This window comes from Sciurus vulgaris, assembly GCF_902686455.1.
Source record: "Sciurus vulgaris genome assembly, chromosome: 2".
Lineage (NCBI taxonomy): Eukaryota > Metazoa > Chordata > Mammalia > Rodentia > Sciuridae > Sciurus > Sciurus vulgaris.
This window is the reverse complement of record NC_136462.1, coordinates 124,003,705-124,025,907: the sequence shown is the minus strand read 5'-3', so window position 1 is coordinate 124,025,907 and position 22,203 is coordinate 124,003,705. Positions and strand designations below refer to the sequence as shown.

The window sequence follows — 22,203 nt, the reverse complement described above, 5'->3', positions numbered from 1 at the left end:
CCCATGAAGACCAAATACCTGGCAGCAGGATCACTCCTTCACTTTCATAGTTTTTCTTCCCAAATAGAGGCCCCTCCAACCTTCACTGGCAGCAGCTCTGGGTAAAGGCCAACTTGCAGGAGGAAGTGGCCTCTCAGAGAACAGGCCCAAACCCACAGAAATATCTCAGGTCACTTGGGTTTTGTCTGTTCAAGCAAGGTGACAATTGGGCAACTATTTCAATGTTTATTCTTAGAAATTCCCAGGGCTTGAAGTGCTGACAAAATTGGCCCACACCAGGGATCACCCAGGGTGCTCAGACATGGCTAGTCTGTGAACTCCTCAAGGACAAGCATGACCTTAGACTAGCACTGTACTGTCAGTACCCAGAGCTGGTGCCCACAAACCACAGTAGGTGAATCAATGAATTCCATGAGTGAGCAATTGCTCTGTGTACCTGGTAAGCCCTTTACACACTGTATCCATTTGTTTTTACAATTACCCTTTGAAACAGGTGTTCCTCATTTTACAGAGCAGGGAATGGTGGCTCAGACAGGTGAAGTAATTTGCCTGAGTCATTAAGAGTGTGGGTTTCTCCAAGAAGTCTTTCAAGATATTGAAACAATGGCCTGGATGATCACTGCTATTTTGGGGGCCATTAAATTATATCCTCTCATTGGAGAAGCCCTGTGTTCTCCCCACAGAGCATGATCCTCACTGTCCCTGGTCTCTCTGCTGCCCAGGTACTGTCCTCTCTGCTCTTTCTTGCCACTCTGGCCCTGCACAGTTTCAGTCCCTCTCCATTCTTCAGGCCCTCCTCTTGCTTCTCTGATGGCTGTTCCTCATCTGCCCACTTCCTAAGGACAGGTGTTCCCCAAGGCTTCTCCCTGGTACTCTTCCTTCTTCTACTCCCTCTCTCTGGACCAGTCTCTCATACCTGCATGTTCAGCTCAGACCTCTCCAGTAGACCACCCACCCAGGCCCTGATGATTGCTGCTGGTTATTCCCCGCAAGAATGTAGCTCCTGCTCTCAGACCTTCAACAGCTCCCCAAGGTATTCAGGGCTCCAGTATACCTGTCCTCACTTCCCTCCCAATTCAGAATCTTCCTCCATCTGCACCCTGTGCTCTTTGCCTTTATTCTGCCGTCCCTTTGAAGCCAGAATTGAGGATAGGCAGTTAGCGTAGAAGAGGGAATCTGGTTGAATCAAGGAATGGAGGCCATCAGAGCCTGGGAAGTTGGGGACAGCCCCTGAGAGATTGGAATGTCAGTGTTTCCAGAGCCCTTTGGATCACCAAGGTTACCTGACTAACTACCCTCCCCCAAAGCTGCAGGCAGGGAATTGCTAATTAATGTCCCCTGGGTCCCTATCTGAATCTCCATTTGGCCCTTACCTCTGCCATCTGCTTCTCACCTTTTTTGCCATGTCACTGGCAACTCCTGGGCCTAGTCATGTTGGCAGGAAGGAGAAAGGTAAGCGGGGAAGAGAACAGAACAAAGAAGACCCTAATCTATAAAAGATGTAGGGTGTGCTCACTTCTTGGGAATTCTAAAACATCAGCCATGGCCCCCTTCTCCTTCCCGGGAGAAGTCTGTATTATTACTGCTTTTAAATAAATCTGCTTAATACATGCTTGCCTTGGCGTGCTTCTCTGATGTTATACTTCAACACCTGAGGAAGCAGAACTCACTGGTAAACAGCAGTATCACCTTCAGCATGGTTTCCCTCCCTGTGACCTCTGCTCAACATACTTCTAACTTCCTGGTCTACAGTATGTGCCCCTCCTCCATGAAGTCCTTCCTGACACCCTTCCCCATCTTGTGTGGCTTCTCTTTTTTGGGAGACTCCACAGAGAACCATGCCAGGGTCCCTTGGGCAACAGTTACTTCTGTGCTTGCTTTGATTCTATCACCCTGAGTCAGGAAGGGAGCCCAGCACTGGGAGTCAGGTAACAAGGCCCATTCTATACTGTTTAGAATTACATCTTCATCTGAGGTCCCCAGATATAAAATGAGGTGACAGAACCACATCAGCCTTTTCCAAATTTCATTTGAGTATCACCATGCTTGCTTTATTCTTGAACCATCAGTACTATCATATGCTTATTTATCTTTTTAAAGTCCAAATTAAAAGTATACTTTATGTTGTTTACTGTAACTGCAAAACCAAGGTCACTTGTAATAAAGGTTACAGTAAAAGGGGGGAAAAAAACCAAGGTAACCATGAAAACAAACATAACTGATAAATTTTTGTATAAGCCTCAAATCCTACATAGAATTCTGGGAAACAATCTAGATCACCAAAGTCTTTCTCAGAGATAAACAAAACTGAATAGTAATTGAAATGGTAAGGACAAATTTTCATAAGTAGTGACCACTGCAGTAAGGAAGAGTTTTCAGCTTGAACTGAGCTCAACTTCTATTTGCACAAAAGCAGCTGGGTTTTTTACAGGGAGAATGAGAGAGCTGGAGGAGGGACAAGCAGGGGTTCGGCAGTCAGGAAAGTGAAAAACTACAAGGCTAGATTAGTGTAATTAATACTAAGTCAGTTGGATGTGCTTGCTAGCAATAATCAAGTTAGGGTTCTGCCCTCCCGTGGAGTCTGGGAGGCAGAGGCCTATCCTCAGGTGTTGGCTGGAATTTTCTCAGGCAGGAACTTTAAAGGGGTGGGCACTAGGGTCATCTAGGGATGTAGTCTTGAGCTGTTAGAAACCATGTTAGTGTTTGTTCAGTCTTAAGTGTAGGTTGAGATCTAGACCAAGATGAAAGCTCAGAAGAGTTTGGTCAAGGAGAGAATGTTAGCTTTTAGTTTAGACAAAAGTAAAAATAAAAAGTGCATCAATATGTGTTGAGACAATGTACAAGGTGCTTGACAAGGTTGAGGTGGGTATACTAATATCATTTCCTTTTAATAGGCTGAAGAAACTGATGCCCAGAAAGGTTAAGACACCTGCCCGAGGTTACATAGCAAGGACTAGGGCTGGCAATTCACAACAGCCAAACTATGGAATCAGCCTACATGTCTATCAACAAGATGAATGGATAAATAAAATGTGGTATATACACACCATGGAATTTTATTCAGTCATAAAGAAAAATGAAATTATGTGATTTTCAGGGAAGTTGATGGAACTTAAAACCATTAAGTGAAATAAGCCAAACCAAGAAGGTCAAGGGTTATATGTTTTCTCTCATGTGTGGAAGCTAGAGAAGAAAAATGAACAGAAAGGTGTGTGTAAGGAGCATCTCATGTAAATCAAAGGGAGATCAGTAGAATAGAGGAAAGAGACCAGGAAGTAAGAGGAGGGGAGGGAGGGGAAAGTGCAGGGGAGTGGTATTGGCCAAAATTATATTGTTATGTTGTGTGCATGTATGAATATATAAGAGCAAATTCCATTCATTATAAACAACCAATAAAAAGTATATAAAATAGTGTATAAAAATAAAAATAAAGCCTATAAAAATAAAATAAAATAAAATATAAAATATTTTAAAAATAATAAAAGTAAAAAATAAAAAGGCACCAATTAAAGTGTGGGGGAAAAAAGCATAATACTGGTATGTGAACTCCGTCTTGCTGCTCCTGGGGTTCACAGCCCCATTCTCTGCTTCTAGGTTCTGACCACCCTTAGGCCATCCCTTTGTCCCACATTCCCATCTTACCAGTGTCACTGGTTCACAGTACTGAATCTGGGCAAGTACATGGGGCTGCACAGTGGTTCTCAGCTCTGGCTACACATTGGAAGCACCTGGACCTTTAAAAATACAGATGCCTGCAGCCCACCCCAGATGCTCTGAAGTAACTGGTCTGGGGTGCAGCTTAGTCATAGTTTTTTTTTTTTTTTAGAAGTTTCCAGGTGATCCCTGTGAACATTTTCCCTAGAAGCCTCCACAGCTATCATCCCATACCATCCTTACATACTATCCTTACAAGAGCCCTGTGAGAAAGACAAGCAGTTGGCAATAACTATGTCCTGCTCCTAAAGAAACAAACTCAGAGGCTGAGACTCCTCTAGGTAATAAGATTAGTATGGAATCCAAAATTCCTGATTAACAGCTTTGGGTCTTTGTCCAAAGGCAACTGCTCGACAGGGACATGTTTCAGAGGAAAACAACATCCTCAAGAATTGAAACAAGCAGCCTAATTTCTTCTGAATATTAAGTCATTTGTCACCCCCATTGTATACGTGAAAGAGGGGGTGGTACCTGCTTCAGCTAAAGGACCCCATATGAGGCCAGGGAATTCAAGGGAGGTAAGCTGGGGTCTTTCACTCCCTGACAAAATGTTGCACCCGCCGAAACCAAGGCCGGCTAGAGCAGAGAGCCTTGCATTTCTCTTTCTAAACCTACGATTCCACAGCAGCTCTTGATCATGGCTTCTGGGCACATGGCTGGGAGCTGAGAGCGGCCATGAGAAGTCGAGGACATAATATTGCACACTTCCAGGTCATGTCTTGGGTGCTACAGCTCTGTTAGGATCCAGCTGCTAATCCTCATTATATACCCAAAACTGAGCCCAGCAATCTGGCCCTGCCTTAGTGGTCTGTACACTAATAAAGGGCGGAGGGGAGGGGTGGAGAAGAGAGGTCACTGCCCACCGTTGGGAGACTTGGGGGACGTCACTGCTCACAGCTGTGGGACGTCACTGCCCAACGTAGGGGTACTTACGGGATTGATTCCCAGTTGTGGACAGTAGAGAGCCACTGTCCACACCTGGGACCACCTAAGGACCACTACATATATCAGAAAAGGCTATTTATTCTATCCCTGAAGATGCCACGGGGGGAACCAGTAGCTGCAGGCCTTCGGCAAAGGGGACGCCACCATGGCAGAGGACCCCTACCCACTCCAACCCCCGCCAAAATGCAACAATCCGATGCAGGACTCAAGACGCATCCCTGTCGTGACCGAACAGAGGGCGGCCACACCCCTGGGGAGAAACCGGGTGGGGACCGCCGGGCGCAGCTCTCCCAGTCCAACAGCTCGACCCAGGGTTCCCGCCGCCGCGGCCCTCCAGACCACCCGATCCTAGAGCCCGCCAGCCCCACGGACCCACGCAAGAGCAAGGGGGCGGCCTCGGGGCGGCGGGACGGTCGTCGGAGGGCCGCCTCCACGCCAAAGCCAGCTTCAAAGTCCCCCAGCATGGCCCGCGGCGGCAGTCAGAACTGGAGTTCCGGGGAGTCGGACGGTCCGCCGGAGGAGCAGGCGCCGGAGGAGAGCGAGTGAGCGCTCCGGCCCGCGCGGGGTCGGACGTCGGGGAGCGGGGCCGCTAGCCCGCCGTGGCGCGCCGGCCGGAGAGCCTCAGGCGCCGCCGGAACCTCCGCGAAGGTTCTGGGCTTTTGTGGCGTCACTATCTCCTTGCGGAACCTTCCGCCGGCGCCGAATAAAATCCGCCGCGGAAGAGCCGGCGGCTCGAGTGCGGCAGTGCCCGGCGGGGAGGTCGGCCCGGCGCGGGCGCGCGGGAGGGAGCCCCGGGCGGCGGCCGCGACCGTGACCGTGACGCGCAGGCGGGCGGCGGGGGCGCGGGCCAGGGGCCCGGGGGGCGTCGGGGACGTGCTGACCGGCCTCGCCCGCCCCGCCCCGCAGAGACAAGATGGTGAAGGAGACCCAGTACTATGACATCCTGGGGGTGAAGCCCAGCGCCTCCCCAGAGGAAATCAAGAAGGCCTATCGGAAGCTGGCGCTCAAGTACCACCCGGACAAGAACCCGGATGAGGGCGAGAAGGTGCGGGGCTGCGTGGGGTGGGCTGCTCGGGGCGCTGGGGTCCTCTGTAATTATTCAGTGCCGCAGGACCCGGGCTGTGAATTATTGAAGGCGGCGGGGAACCCGAGCCGCGTTTGTTGGGGAGGCCGTCTCCAGGCGCCGGTCCACCCGCAGCGGGGACAAGGCGGGAGGTAGCCCGAGGCCGAGGCACGCAACGCGGCGCGGTCAGTGGAGGGCACCTGGTGGATCCCCAGCCTGCCAGGCTGAGAACGCGGAAGGTGCGGGGGCCGGAGGCATTAGGATCTCTCTTGAACCCCTGCGCAGCTCATTCATTCCTCCATTCACTCCACAAGTGTTTGTGGAGCCCCTATCCACCATGTCTGCCGGATCTGGGGAGGACCTGGGTAGGCATTGGGACTGACCCATGGGAGCCCAGCTCACATGAGGTTTGCAGGCATTCCTGAAGGAGAGGCAGCCAGGAAACCCGGAAACAGGCGTTCACCACCAGAAGTTGTGTGCTTGCTGTACACCACCGGCTTTGAAGTATTTCTGTGCTTGTATTCCCCATGGATACATAAACCCCAGGGATGAGTTTTTGATAATGATTGGTTTTGGCCAATGAGCCTACCTTTTGCCTGTTAGTTGTAAGGTATTGAATAATCACCTGTTCTGTGTTAAGGATGGGAGATCTGTAACCTGACACATTCACTTATAATGCATATTTCAGGTTTCCTGTGACAAATACCCCAGTTGACCATAAATACCAACAATAGGCTAAAAATGCTGTGCATTTTAGAGATCTAAATTAAACTTTTCCATCCTGTTTGCAGAAACAGACATTCTGCTCCTTGTCCTCAAGGAAGATATAACCCACCTGTATAGATAACTTGAAGGATCAGGCATTGCAAGTAAACTCGTTGACCTTCCCATCTCTCCCTTCACTTCTTGCCATTTTCTACAACTTGTCATTTCATATAAACTTTGTATGTCCTCGGTGGGTCTTGGGAGTGGGTGCTGTTGTAATGGCTGATAGCAGTGACAAATGGGCCACTTTTGAAACCACTGATCACTCCATTAGTATTTAGGCCTGTGGTAATGACACTTGGATCAAAATACCTGTCTGCATAAGTAATTCCAAGCTGGAGCAAGCTACTTAAAGAAGGTTGGCTGGGTGGCAACAGTGATAGAATATTTATATTTAGCCACATGTGCCGAATGTGGCTGTCACAAGTTGAAAATGCTTCCCTGTAAGACCATTTGTCTGTTACCCACTTGCGTTCTTGTCTATATTTAGGTGGCTTACTGTAGCTTTTAAAGTCACTGGCTTTCTACATGGTGTTGGTGATTCACAGACTCGCCCTCTAAATTCACTGTAGTCTCCTTTAAGGAGGGCTTCTAAGCTTCTAATTTGATGTTTCAGCCGTCTGGCTAATGGCAATGTGTAAGAAAGCCTTCTGACCCTGGTTTCAGGTTAAATCTCACAATGCTCACCAAGAGTAGGTTTTTGGTGGAGGGTACGCTGTTTGATAGGAGTGTGTTTTTGGTGTTCTGAAGCTTTAAAAAACAAACAAACAAACAAACAAAAAAAAAAAAAAAAAACAAATTAGACTTGCCCTTTACCTATGTGTAGCTTTCATCCTGAATATACCTGCCCAGGCAGATTATTTGCTTTGTTTGAAACTAGTATTTATTTACAGCCATGCCCTGAATTAGTGTCACATAAATGAGGCTATTTGCAGTAAGGTAGCAAGGTCCGTCTTTTTGTTGTTGTTGTTGTGGGGAGCGGGGGTGTTGGGAGGTGTTCTTGATGTGCCCACTACCAGGAATACTGTCCCTTCCTACCTTTCATGAAGCGGACAAAACCTTTTCCTTGAGTTCTCAGCTAAGATACCTTCCAAGGGCTGTCTCTGACCCACAGATTGACCCAGTGGCTCAGTCCTCACCCTAGTGTAATGGTGATTACTTGTTTGATAACTACTCACTGCCTCTAGCTGTGCCATAGAGGTGCTATAATGTTTGTTGCCTGGCTGAATGAATAAACAATGTCATGAGAAGAAATGTACTTTAAAAAATTCTAAGTTGGAGGAGGAGAGGGACTCCTACAAAGGCACAGATTGGAAAGGAAATTGCCATGAAGGGAGACTAGGAGGTCAGTGGACATTTGGATTGGAAATCAAAGGGGATGGGGAGACCAGGAACACAGTTTATAGAAATTCTACTGTAAAGTTCCCCAGAAAGGACTCATTTCATTCATTCATTCACTGGCTACCTCTTGTTTTGTCACTACTGTGCACTGGGTACAGTGTGCAGACCTTCAGTTTTTGGTGCAGTCTATATGTGGTCCTTGTCCACTTTATCTACCACAGGTGGAACCTTTTTATTTTTTTTTTCACCTGTTTCTCACTGTATTATTAATGTCTCTTCAAAAATAGATTAAGCCAGTCCTTTTCTACCTTGCTCTGGGCCAACTGAGAAGGCTGTTGGGGTGTTGGTCTTTGTTTTTTGCCCTGTTGTCCTGTGTTGCTAAGCATTGGGCAGCCTGTGTTTGTTGTCAGACGCTTTGCTCTGCATGAAGTCTGTACTTGTCTCTCTGCAGCTGATTTTCTGCAAGACAGGGTGGCAAATGGCAAGTCAGCAAAGTAGTCCCTTTCAGAGGCCATGATGGAGTTATATTCTTGACTGTTACCCTTTTGGATGAGTTTGGTCTTTTAGTCAATTTCATTGTAACACTGAGTTTGAGTAACAGATTTTCAAGGTAAAAACTCTTAACATTGCAGAAAGTTTCAGGAAAACCCACTGAGAATAAACATCCTGATCACCCTCTGTGGCTTTCCAAGAAACTTTTCAAAGAGTAAATCATATATGGTCATCCTGGTATATCAACTTTTTTTTCTCTCTTCACTTAAAATTTTATCATAAATACTTTTCCAAGTTGCTGTGTCATTTTCAGAGCCATTTTCCTCAAATGTATAGTCATTCCTTTAAGGTTCTGTAGCCAAAGACCATAGTCTGAAAGGTTAGCTGGTCAGAACCTTAATCTCCAAATGGAAGGAGGGGTTTAGGCAGGAGCTAAGCCAGACTTGGGAGTGCTGGTGGCCTTAGAGGTAGGTGGTGGAACCCACTGCTCTCAGCTGGAGGCCCTATCCCATGTGACATCTGGCATCTGATTTAGCCCTAAGTGAATGGGCATTCCTTTCCCATTCTTAGATTCATTTATTAAGTCCAAGTGTCTTGGGAATATCCAGGTATTTGGTGAGTGTTTCTAGTGGACATTCCCATGGAACATATTTCCATAGTCCCTGACCTATACAAATAGGCCCAGAAACTCTTTGGGGCAGTCTGGCCTACTTGCTTTCTGATCATCCGAACCAGGCACCTAATCCCTATGCCTCAGTTTTTTTTAACTAAAGAAAGGGATGATGGTGTATGATACCTACAGAAATAGTATGAGAATTAACATCAGATCTAACTGCTTTGTGTATGATGCTGATGTCTTTTTAAGACTTAATTTTTTAAATTGTCCAGTTTGTTTTTGTTAGCTATTACTTATTAGCTATCATTTATTAGTTATTTATTAGCTCTTGGCCAGGAAGGGATGCCCTAGTATTTCTATCAATTTTGTACTCTTTTCTTCATGGCACATTTTATCCCCCCTCTATGTTCTATGGAGCCAGTGAATTGTAGGCTATATATATCAGACTACACTATAGCTTCCAGAGGCCAAGACCTAACCTCATTTCTTCATTTCTGAATTCCCAGAATTGAGCCATTCATTTAATGAATATTTATCAACTGTTGTTCACATAGCAGACAGAGTTGCAGGCTCAGGGATGTAGCAGTGGACAAAGTTGACAAAAATCTTGGTCCTCACAGAGCTTGCATTGCAGTGGGGGGTATAGCATAAACAATACATGGTAGAAGGTAATGTCATGGAGGAAAATGAAGAGCAGGGAAGGGGCTGGGAGGACCTAGGGTCGACTTGCAGTTTTAAAGCTGGTTTGTTGGCAAGGTCACCCTGAGAAAGTAGACTTTGGGTGCAGACTTGAACAAGGTGAGGGGGAGGCTGTACGCAGCCAAGGAACCATGGGGGCACATGTTGTGGTGGAACACAGTTGGCAGAGGGTGTCGGGGGGTAGGGGGTATGGGAGGGTGGCACGAGGCAAGAAGAAAACAAAAGGCAGTGTCAGTTTGAGTGTCTAGGTGACAGTAAGGACTGGCTTTTACTCCCAGTGACCTGGACCACCTTGGGGAGATTGGGGGGCAGATTCCTTATCTTCCAGAGGTGATCTGGTCTTTCCTGGCTCTTGGTACCCCTAACTGTGATTGACATAGTTCATTTACTTGGATAGAAAACGGGCTGAAAACTGGACAGTGTAGCACACCTCTGTAACTCAGCAGCTCAGGAAGCAGAGGCAGGATGATTGCAAGTTCAAAGCCAGCCTCAGCAACTTAGGGAGGCCCTATCAAAAAAAATTATAATAATAAAATATAAAAAAAAGAAAGAAATCAGGTAGAAAGCTGGGGTGAAGAGGCTGCTGCTGTGTTACAGGCCTGAGAAAATGGTCTCAGCCATGGTGGATGACGGTATTGGGCAGAAGGGAGAGAATTGGTATATATTCTGATTTTATTTTAGAGATGCACAGTGATCACTTGCATAGTCTTCACCTGGGTCTACCAGTTATAAATAAGTTGCCATGTTTGTTTATCTCTTATTACTATTTGCTAAAACTTTTTGAGAGTAATTTGCATGTGTCATAACTATTCAGCCCTAAATATTTCAATATATTTTTCCTAGGGTTCTCATTGGTATCCATAATTTACAGTTATCAAATGCCAGAAGTTTAATATCAAAGAAATTACTGCACTGGTTCCAATAATGTCCTTTGTAGTCATTTTTTCCCATTGTGTAGAATCCACTCCAGGAGCCCACTGTGTTTAGTTTTCCTGTCTTAGTTTTGGAGAATGCCCTGATTCTAACCTTACAATTGAATTCCAGTGACAAATTTTGGTCAAGAATACCACACGTGGGGTGTCATGTCTGCCACAGGGCACTAGAGACAAACATGAAGTAGTGTCAACAAGATTTGTGCGGAAGAGCAAAAACACAGGTTTGCACATTCAGTATCTGGCACGTGGTTAGGTGCTCACAAATGTCTGTGGTTGAATTTCATGTTTATAAACTAGTAAAGTGATTCCCATGAGCTGGAAGCCGTCATAGACCTGGAGGCCTGGGCTGTGCTGGTTACAAATAAAGCCCTAGCCTGTCTTGGGTCACCCAGCCAGATTCCATTTCTTCCTATCGTGTGCAACCAGAGTGGGAAAGAGACTTATCCTCCCTCCTGCATTCTGTCCCTGTTCTCACAGTGTCCCTGCCACCAGTTCCTGTCCTGTGTGTCCCACTTTACGAAGGCAGTGAATGAAGTCAGAGTCCCAACAGAGAATGTGCCGACTTGAGCTGAGCTGAGGGGCCCCTCGGGTTGTTTTACATTCTGTGGCACATTTGCTTAATAAAACAATTCAAACCTCCCCTCTCTCTGCCTCTCTTTTAAAATATCTCTCTTTTGTTTTTTTCTTTTAAAGTTTAAACTCATATCCCAGGCATATGAAGTGCTTTCAGATCCAAAGAAAAGGGACATTTATGACCAGGGCGGAGAACAGGCAATTAAAGAAGGAGGCTCGGGTAGCCCCAGCTTCTCTTCACCCATGGACATCTTTGACATGTTCTTTGGTGGTGGAGGACGGATGGCTAGAGAGAGAAGAGGTAAATGCTTTTAAAGAAATTTAAGCAAAATTTTTAGTTTCTAAACTTGTACATGTTGCTAGAATCTGTATGGATAATGCTTTAAAAGGGTGCAATTGTCATGTTTGGGGATCATTTACTTTAAATAGTTCATCACTTATCTAATATCCAGGCTGCTTGGATCCCTTAGTATTTTAGTACTTACCTGACACTCTTTAAACATATGAAGGAGTGAAATGGGGTTGTGGATAGAAAGGAGATCAAGTAGGCCTATAATCCCAGCTACTGGGGAGACTGAGGCAGGAGGATCAAAAATTTGAGATTGAGGCCAGCCTCAGCAAATTAGCAAGACCGTGTCTCAAAATAAAGGACTAGGGATACAACTTAAGAAAGGTGTAGAATGCCCCAGAGCTCAGTCCCCATTATGAGGTGGGAGGGGTGTCACATTCGTTTTGCCCTCTCTGCCTCTGTCATGGGGTCAGGCACTAAAGTGCCTGAGGTTCCTGGTGAAGCCTCTACCAAGAGTGCCTTTGTCAACTCCTGCCCACCCTCCTGCGCTGGTCCCCCAACCTGAGCCATATCTGTGGGCCCTTTCATTTTGATTGTTGGGATTCAGTGGTCCTCAGTGTGGACTCTTCTTCCCATTCTGGTCAGGGGATTTTCTGGGCACTGGTTCACCTTTTATGTTCTAAAATCTTTGTAAAACAAACGATCAACCCTTTCAGAAGAAAAGGAGCAGCTAGAGCCCCAGCAGCTAGATCTAATTAGCAGCTAGATCCCCAGGCAGTGAATGAGGGGGGCTTTTATTGAGTGGACTTGAAGGCCACAGTTTTGGAGTTCCAGGGTTTGCTCTTTCTTATTTCTCTACATCTCACCTCTTGCCACCTGTGTGGGCTATCACCTTGATATCTGTAGTCTGTGACAACTAACCCCCTCTCCTTTCTTAGTTCACTGCTGACAGTATGCTTTGGATCTTAGAACCAGATAGATAACCAAGCTTATGCAATACTGAATAAAATCAGAAGAAATGAGCTCTGCCTTGGCTTTAACCAGTGTGGTTTTAGTCAATGAGAGGCTCCTGGATAAATGAAGCTTTATTTGTTCTCACGTTATAATTGACTTTGAGCTTTAAAAAGCTTGGGCGTCAATTCTGTGAACACAGTGTACTGAAAATTACAAAGTGTTTATTAGGGAAAAATCCCTCCCCTGTCCTGTGGATATGTCGCCTGCTCATATAATTGACAGTGTAGACATGATTAAAACCTTGGGTTTTTCTTGTCCAGTTCTCACTGCCTTGAGATGAAAAACTTCACGCCCTTAATTAAGTCATCTCTCAAAGTTGACAGCCAATAAACCAGGACACCTTGTCCCAGTGACTGTGAGAACTCTTGTCAGCAGGGAGGGTCTCTGTTCTGTCTGGCCTCATGAACTGTCAGAGTATGAGAGCAGACGGACTCCCACCTGAGGACCAGATGCCCACTGTCTGAATGCAGAAACGGGATTTAGGCAGAGGAAAGAATTCCGACTTGGTCCCAGTTGACAGAAGGTTTTAGAAAGTAAAGAGCTTGGTGTCCAAGGAAGAGTGAAAGATCCAGCGCCTCTGGTAGTTTCGCATTCATCTGTGAGGAGAAGGCTTCTTTCGTGGGGACCGCCAAATTGACCAGTTTCATCAGTTGACATTACCTTTTGTTTCTCAATTAGTGATCTTCCTGTCCTCAGATTTGTTCTCAGAAAATAAAGGTAGAAAGTCTTTTTGTTGACCTCTATAAATGATTGAGTAATTAGCTCATAGCTAGACAGGGTGTTCTTTCTTGTAATTGGCAGAGGACCAGAAGGATGGGCTGTGATGGAAATGTGAATGGCCCAGCTCAACTCTGAGTGCTGGAGGCTTCTTATACCTAAAGGTCATGTGGGTAGAAGTTAATACAGTGGTTTGTTTAATACGATATTACTAACTATTTTTTTTCCTCCTTCGGTAAGGCAAGAATGTGGTACATCAATTGTCTGTAACTCTTGAAGATTTATATAATGGCGTCACAAAGAAATTGGCCCTCCAGAAAAATGTAATTTGTGAGAAATGTGAAGGTAAAAATTAATTTTTGAATCAATCTCCTGGTTCTTATCCCTTACATCTAGAAATTAGCCAGCTTGTGTTGCAGCTGAGAGAGAAACTGATTTCTCTTTTAAAATGTGAGGGTCAAGCAGAAGTTTGCAAACAGGTTACCTGAATGTTTTATTGAGACTGCACATTTATTTAATATGTTGACAATTATTTCAAACATTTTGAAATCAGGACAGTTCACCTAAACTAAGGATTGGCAAAGTTTTTCTGTAATGGGTGAGATACCAAATATTTTAGGCTTTGTGGGCCACACAGGCTGTTGTCATTACTCAACTCAATTGCTAGAATACATAAATGAATGGACATGCCTGGGTTCCAGTAAAAATTTATTTACAAAACCCAACAGTCTGGGCATCATTTTATGACCATCTTAGTTAAATGTAAATGAAATTGACATAAATTTTAAAAATCAGAATTTCAAATCTGGTGTCCCCAAACCTCTGTTGTCACACAAAGTGTTGATTGAGTTGGGTAGCCACTCCCATTGACAGAGCCTGCATCCTTCAGTCCTCGGTAGCCCCAACCCCCTCATTCACCTGTGGACATGAGTGTTTTTGCACCCTGGGTGGAAGAAAGCACACGTGATGAAACTAAGGGAATAAATTTGGATTGATGCAGCCAAAAACATCATTTTTGAGATTACATATTGTTATCTAGATAGTATTGCTTGATGCTTGCTAGACTCTTATAGACTCTTCCACATTGCTTTTCATGATTGTAAAGAGTCAAAATCCCAGACCAGTGTTAATGGGTCACTGCCCTTCTGCTGGGGTGCTGGGAGGGACTCCAGTAAGGGAAGAACACAGCTCTCACTCCAGTTGTTTCCCCACCTAGGCATTGGCGGGAAGAAGGGATCCGTGGAGAAATGCCCACTGTGCAAAGGGCGGGGGATGCAAGTCCACATCCAGCAGATTGGACCGGGCATGGTGCAGCAGATCCAAACTGTGTGCATTGAGTGCAAGGGCCAGGGCGAGCGCATCAACCCCAAGGATCGCTGTGAAAGCTGCAGTGGTGCCAAGGTGATCCGCGAGAAGAAAATTATCGAGGTACACGTGGAGAAAGGTGAGACTATATAGAACTAGCACTCCATACTGGCTGGAAGTGCTGCTTGGTGCCAATCTGGGGCACATGGGTTAGGTGTCGGGGATGCACAATATGTCATGTCATGTATTTAAAAGATATTAGGGTGTGCCAGAATTCCTCCTATTTCCAGGTCATCTTCTCTTGACCCTCCTTGTCCTTATTTCCATTCCATGTCACTTGGCTAAAGTTTTCTTGCTGAAGACAACCTCTTTTTAAGGTTTTCTGATGTTCTGAAAGTCTTTCTCTGTTGCTATTCTCGAAAATTCCTTTGCAATTTTTTGTAATGTTCCTCCTAATGACTTCTATTGCCCATTGGCTGCTAGAGCTTAAGTCTTTGTAGCTGTGCATTCCTTCTCCCCACACCTTCCTTCTGCTTCACCAGATCCCCCCAGTACAGTGCTTTCCCTTTACCTGGTGCCATCATTTGAAAGCCAGTTTCAGTCCCAGCTGTTTTCCAAGTATTCCCTGATTGCTCTGTGGCTTTCCAGTGCAACAAACATGTCAGAGATGAGACCAAAAACCAAAGAATCCACGCCCAAACCAGCACAGGCATTAAAGCCTTCTCATTTAAACCTGCCTGAACTCTGTTCCTGTGTACCCTGACTTATTAGAAAGGGGCAGGACTGGCTGTCTTGTCCCATTAAGTCCCCAGAGCCCCGTACTATGTGCATCATCGGCAAGTTGGGTGGTTAACTTGTGCTCCAAGTGCAGCCTCAGTTTGGCATCAGAGGGCCTGGGGCTGGGGAGTGTGCAGTGAACCAGATGCAGAGCTTCATTTTGCCCTCTCCCTGCTGCATGCTCTGCCCAGGGCTGGAGAAGTGTACCCTCTTTTCTGGGTAATCCCAGCTATCCTATCCTGCTCCATGTCCATGCAAGGTTGGGAGGTTTGATGAATAAAGAACCCCCAGAGGACTCTGTATCCCTTCTTCAAAAGCTTTGAGAAGCATGGTTTTTATGAGAAATGGCTAATCAGAAAGGGGTGATGTTTCATAGGTATGAAAGATGGGCAAAAGATACTATTTCATGGAGAAGGAGATCAGGAGCCTGAGCTGGAGCCTGGTGATGTCATAATTGTGCTTGATCAGAAGGATCATAGTGTCTTTCAGAGACGAGGCCATGATTTGATCATGAAAATGAAAATTCAGCTTTCTGAAGCTCTTTGTGGCTTCAAGAAGACGATAAAAACACTGGATGATCGAATCCTTGTTATTACATCCAAATCAGGTAATGTTGCCAATGTGTTTCCACTGTACTTACTCTCAGGGCCTGGTGTAATAACCCAGTGCATTAGCCTAGTTTCATATTTAAGGCTGATTTTTGTTAAGAAAGTTGTTGTAACTTTGTTTTCTCTAACTCGAAAGTCATTACTAATGGCTGACAAATTTTATGAATTTCTTTTATATTATGATGAGGGGGAAGCCCTCAGAGCTGGGAGAAACCTTTTGGGGGTCTAAAATCTTAGTTGAAATTTGCTAGTTAGACTTACATTTCACACATTTTTTTGTGTGTAATAGAATGCAACTGATAATAGGAGATGCTTTTCTATCAAGTGGGATTGCACTGATTCACCCACATGTTCCTCTAGCTTCTATATTGCCAATTACATATGAGAGACATTTTAAAATAGAACTTTCCTAGGGGAAAAACAAAAACAAAAAAACCTTGCTCATCAGCTTATCCCCAGGGGCTTTCACAGGATCTGCTTGTCCACACACATCCAATGGGGCCAGAGGAAGCTGCTTGAGGGAGCACCTGTAGGTGGGAAGTGGTCTTTAAGGGCCTGGGCTTGGCCTTCTGGCACCTGAGTAGGCAGCAGGGTGCTCTGCTCCCAGGAGGGTGGGTGTTCACTACAGTTGAGGATCCACATGTGCTCCATAGCATCTGCCTAGCGGGGCTGAGAGCAGGGGAGAAGCTAGGCTACCCCCTTGCCTGTCCATCAGCTGTACATAGCCAGGAGTGTGCAGACAGGTGTGGTGGAAGCTAAGCCACCCAGGCATCTTGTGCCCAGTGCTGGTCAGGAGTGGTGCTGCTCTAGTCCCCTCTTGGTCATCAGGCCAGGGCGTAGCTTTGCCTGTGGCCATCTAAAGGCTAGTAGGGTGGGTTCAGGACTGGGTGGGAGGTTCCCAGTCGATAAGCCTGTTCATAGGCAGTGGTGACTGGTGATAAGACTCTGAAGTCCAGTGGAGTGGGCACAGAACAGTTTCCTGGCCAACTTCCTAGACCTTTTCTGCCTTTGCCTATTTCTCTTTTCTCCTTTCTGAATGCTCTCCTCTTTATGGACCTGTGCTCTCTGTCACCTTCCTCTCATTCATTCTTTCTAGTTCCTCCTTTTCTGGGGGTAATATGAAATAGAATTATATTTCTAAGCATCATCAGAGTTTGTTTTTTCAAAAATAAATTTTTATTTCAAAACAATTTCAAATTTACAATCTGTAAAAAATAAAAATAGTACAAGACCCACACATATATAACTTGCCTGTTAACATTTTACCCCATTTGATTTTTCCATTTGCTGTCTGTGAGTGTATTTTTGTGCATATACATACTTCATCAGAGATTGGCAGAAAGTGCTGCAGCATAATACAAAAATGTTTGGAGTTTAAAAATTAAACACTTTCCTTTGTAACACTCTATTCCATAGCCCTCCCAAGGTGACCCCCCCACACACTACTTGAGAAGTTGAGGATCACAGTTCACACTGGCACTAGGCCATTGGTTGTACGCAAAGCCCTGCCTAGCACCTAATGTTGTCACAGCCCTGAGTCCAACGTTCTGAGAGCTGGAGCTGGCAGGCAGCATCCCTGTGCAACTTTGGAAAAGCCTGCCTTGTGCATGGGTGGACAATGTGAGACCGGGTCCCACCAGAGCTCCCCGGAGCAGGGCCCTGCTGCCTCTCCGCTGACCCCAGCCCAGGGAGTTGGGAGCCAAGGACAGAAGTTAAGGCTAGTGAGTACAGAGCCCTAAAGGGAGGGGGGAGTGATAATCCCCAAGAAAGTAGTTTCCCTGCATAGGCATAAGGAGGACTTTCTGCCAGAGATGTTGGGAGTTTTTGTTTTTTCTTTGTTCTCACTTATCCTTTGTACGCGCGTGTGTGTGTGTCCATGTGTGTCCGTGTCCTCATGTCTGTGTCCTCTCTCCTTTCCTTCACTCTTTTCCTGCTTTGACTTTCTTGTTCCTTCATTTCCTCTTCTCAGTCATCCTTCTTTCCTTGGGGGTTGAACTGCAGGGATCCTCAAGTTGACTTAAGTTTTGCTGAGGATCAGGAGATTGGGCTGGGGTGTGGCTGGGGGAGGTGCTGGCCTCGCATGCATTCCATGCTGTGTTCCATCCCCAGCACCCCTGAAAATCTGTAGAGTAATGAAAAAAAGTGGGTTAGTGCTGGAAGGACTTGACTGTGAGAAGCAGACGTGTGGGGATTTGGGCATAAGACCAGCAAGGAGTGGCACCTGATAGGAACTAGGGAACAAAACAAGTGTTTCAGAAACACCACTGCCAAGAATGCAAAAAGCATTTGTGCCCTTTATTTAGCTAAGGGGTCACTGTCCTGCACATCAGTGGCTGTTGGGGGGCATGTCTGAGTCAGAGCTCTACCCATGAATGACCCCTAGGATAGACAGTCATGGGCACACTGTATTTTTAAAAACTTGTATGATGTACTGTAAAGATTTCCTCTGGAAAAGATCTTGCTTTCTGAATTTCCCTTCTGTGGGCTACTGTTTTCTGAGGGAGGGGGCTGTTGAATAAATTAGTGTTTGGCTTCCTCTCCACCCCTTCCCTTTCTGAACATTTCTTTCCTTTGTCTGTTTTCACTACTGAGATGAAGAGCCCACTTTCAGAGGCCCTTTTGTCCCTTTTCTTTTCCTTGCCTAGAGGGAAATAGCATTTTTAGACCTGTGGGAGAGACTTATTGCTGGGGGTGTGGTGCTGAACTCTTGGGATGCTTTTTGAAATCTTGTCTAGAAGAACCAGCAGGTGCTTTTGAGACCATTCCAGCTCACCAGTGGAAAGCAAGTATTTTGGAACCAGGAAGGGGACAGCAGTGACTGGAACCACCTTGGGAATTTTCTCCCCAGGAACCTAGTTATCACTTGGGGGCCGGGGGGGGGGGGGGGGCACGGGTTGGACTTCCTGCTGCAAACTTTGCTTAAGCCTTAGAAGCACTCTCATCTGCTCATGGTAGGGATATCTGGACCACTTGAAGAGGCAGGCTGGCAGGTATTAGCCCCATCTGAGGCCCACTGGGGTGTTTTGACTTCTAGTTCCTGTTTTTAAACTACCTACCTTAAGATGGATGCTGCTACCTTGACACACTCCTGGAGCCCAGAGCGTGGGGCCAGTCCCACCCCCAGCCCCTTCCCCAGTGCCTGATGTGGACAAGTCCTCTTCTTTTGCCACAGCTGCAGGGCCTCTAGGCCCTGCCCAGCTTTCCCAAAAAAGAGGCCAGCTAATTCAGGCCACCCGTCTCCCTGTTTGAAACTAAACCTTCTCTATGGCAGGTGAGGTGATAAAGCATGGGGACCTGAAATGTGTGCGCAATGAGGGAATGCCGATCTACAAAGCTCCCCTGGAAAAGGGAACTCTGATCATACAGTTTTTAGTAAGTGCACTTATTTTACCTCGTAGCACGTATTATTAAATGCCTTACCTGAAAGGGGAAGAAAGCACCACCTTTGTCTGCCCCTCACCTTTTACAGGTAGTCTTCCCTGAAAAACACTGGCTCTCTCAGGAGAAGCTTCCTCAGCTAGAAGCTCTGCTCCCTCCCCGGCAGAAGGTGAGGATCACAGAGGACATGGATCAGGTGGAGCTGAAGGAGTTCAATCCCAGTGAGCAGAACTGGCGCCAGCACAGGGAGGCCTATGAGGAGGATGATGATGGGCCCCGGGCCGGAGTGCAGTGCCAGACGGCATGATGTGGCATAACTTGGCGCAGTGCAGCGCGGCCTGGCCAGAGTAGCACGTGATGAATGTAAAGTTGGCACAATGAAAATGGCATCGCTTTAATGACCTCGTGTTTGGGGTGTCCTGTGTATGTGTTCAGCATTCTCCATTGCTGAGTGTCCTTTTGGTTTTTCTTTTTGTTGTAATTTAAGTTATAGCTTGATTTATATTTAAATGTTTTAAGTGTAAATCACCTCTAGTCTGCATATGGAATCTGTTCATTTAAACTTTCAGGACATCGGAGATGCCAGTGACCACAATGACACTTTGTGCTTCTAGTGGCTTTGCCATAGTGTGGTTCCACAGTAAAGCACAGCCCAGAGAGCAGCACTCAGCCCCCAGCAAACTCCCAAGGCACGAAGTGGGTGTCTTGGCCCATCTCTCTTCTGGTTTTTTCCTTTCCCTCCCCTGGCAAAGTTAGAGGGCATGATCTCAGGGCTGCTAATATGATATTTCTGAATCTGGATTCCAGATGAACCTAAAAGCACACATGCGGGTTGGACTTGGCTCACATGCCTGGTTCACATGGAGTGTGCTGTGCTCCCAAGTTGCAGGGCCTGCCTAGTTCCTACTGTTCGGTGCCCTTAAGGGTTAGAATGGGGTGTGTGTGTAATCTTGGAAATTTTCTGAACTTCGCAGGCCCTGTAGTGGGGATGAACCAGTGTTTTAAATGATGTGCAGCTGTTTGCCTGTGACCCCCGCACCTCGTTCTTTGTGGTTTTAATGATTTTCTGTTGACAACCTTTGCAATGTTCTCCCACCAAAGTGCTTACTTGTAAACTAACCCTTTCATGTCCCCAGCAGCCTCAGTGCAGCAGAAGCCAAGGGAGGATGCTGGTCATTTGGCCCCATGGCACAGCCAGTTTCTCCTATCTGGTGACCCTGGATGACCTGAGGGTCTGGAAAGGCATTGCACTTCTCAGTATTTTCCACCTCCTTCTCCCAGATTCAGCTCCTTTCCAAAGGATCATTCTTTTCATTGCACAGCCATACTACAAAGGGCTTCCTGCTCAAGTGACATTTGCTGAGAACTGCACTAACCAAGTTCTCTTAAGGACTAGTCTGAATGGACTGCCACTGTAAATGATAGCCTGTTTAGAGGGACAGTAGTCAGTACTTTATTCCTGGCAGGTAAACTACACTTTGAATTGGGGTTACCTCAACCTTTAGCCATTACTATTCATTTCTTTTCTACAAGTCATGAATAAAAACTGCTACCTTCTAAGCTGTCGGGCTAACCTATGAGATCCTCCCTTATTTGGTTACATGGTACTTGAGAGTTTGGCTCAGACCAGGGACCTCCCCTCAGAGGGTTGAAGGACAGAGCAGACCCAAGGCAGACAGGGCAAGCCAGCTGGATGGACCAGGCTCCCAAAGAACAGTGCTGGCTAATGAGGCATAATTTGCTCAAAGTACAAAGAGAGCCCACCTATACCCACTTTGACCATTGGCCAGGATAGACTTAAAACCAATTCTTTGAACTAAGCCTATGTGAAATCAATTTATAAATGGACCACAACTCCAGGGTGTTGTTTCTGTGCTGTGACTTCCTAATTATTGCTAGAGAACTACTGTTTAGTTAGTGATGGAGCAAAATTACATTCAGCTCCTCCTTGTCATGTAAGTGGAATCTGGAGGTTGTTGCTTAAAATTTTATTCCACCTGTACATTTGTCACTTTAAAATTAAAATTGAGCTGGTATGAGACAAGTGGTTTTGCTTTTTCTTTTCTTGAGCACCCAAATGAACAGTGGATTAAGTGCCAGCTCACCTCATGTTGCTGATTCAAGGAATGAAGTTTTCTACCTCATGGAACTTATATTTTGGGGGTAAGGGTGAGTACAGATGTCAGGTAGTGATAGCTGGGGTGAAGAGCTAGAGTAATGGGGAAAAGGGGAAGAGGCCTTTCTAAGGAGCTGACATTTGAGCAGCCCCCTGACCAGTGAGGGAGCAGACCTCTGAAGGCTCTTGGGAAGACATGCAGGCAGAGGAAATAGCAAGGAGAATATGGTTATGGGAGGGTGAGCACGGTAGAGGCAGGAGAGTGAACAGGGGGCCCATGAATAAAGAGCACAGGCTTCATTCTGAAGGTAATAGGGAGGGGAGGGAGTGGAGGAAAAGCACATGGCCTCATAGGCCTATGAAGATATGATCAATAAAAAGTAACAGGCATCAGTGTTAGCAGTTTAAACTTTCCCCCATTAACATGCAGACCAAGTCTCAAAGAGGACTGCTAAAGAGAAAACCCTGGTACTTGGAGGGGAGCCCTGAGGCAGCAGAGTGCAGGTGTATGGGCAGTCTGGAGCCTAGGAATTTCAAAGACAACAAGAACGGCAGCCTGTCTTCTCACACCCACTGGCAGGTTATAGACTTCTCTGAAATTAATAGGGAAAAAGGAAGGTGTATCAAGGGGCATTTTGAATATTTCAAACAGAAGAATCCCCAGGTAGGTAAAACTACAGACTGTTTCCATCCAGTCAGACATCCCATTTCCTTCAGGACCCTGCTTAAAATAGAGCGGCCCCTTTAAGACAGCATGTGGGAGCACACTGCTATCTATCTCCCCACATGAGTCAATCTCCTGGAAGAGTGGCCTGCATTTCTAGGCTGGTTAGATCAGTAAGTGCTCAGATCTCTC

General features: G+C 46.2%; 1 protein-coding gene across 1 annotated transcript; it reads left to right on the top strand.

The window, feature by feature from the left end:
- The first annotated feature begins 4,790 nt into the window (after nucleotides 1-4,790).
- On the top strand, nucleotides 4,791-21,275 carry DNAJA4 (DnaJ heat shock protein family (Hsp40) member A4). The gene is made up of 8 exons (XM_079128879.1): nucleotides 4,791-5,201; nucleotides 5,566-5,704; nucleotides 11,264-11,444; nucleotides 13,404-13,508; nucleotides 14,380-14,607; nucleotides 15,622-15,852; nucleotides 19,125-19,225; nucleotides 19,323-21,275. Exons 1-8 carry the CDS (start codon nucleotides 4,843-4,845, stop codon nucleotides 19,536-19,538), a joined length of 1,560 nt encoding a protein of 519 aa, XP_078985005.1. The 5' UTR covers nucleotides 4,791-4,842; the 3' UTR covers nucleotides 19,539-21,275.
- Nucleotides 21,276-22,203: the final 928 nt, after the last annotated feature.

Bases quoted from the DNA above. Each gene is read 5' to 3' on its own strand.
- DNAJA4 (XM_079128879.1), top strand. From the start codon at position 4,843: ATGCAACAATCCGATGCAGGACTCAAGACGCATCCCTGTCGTGACCGA. The intron at 14,608-15,621 runs GTGAGACTATAT...GATGTTTCATAG, and splicing joins CGAGGTACACGTGGAGAAAG to GTATGAAAGATGGGCAAAAG. The intron at 15,853-19,124 runs GTAATGTTGCCA...TCTCTATGGCAG, and splicing joins TGTTATTACATCCAAATCAG to GTGAGGTGATAAAGCATGGG.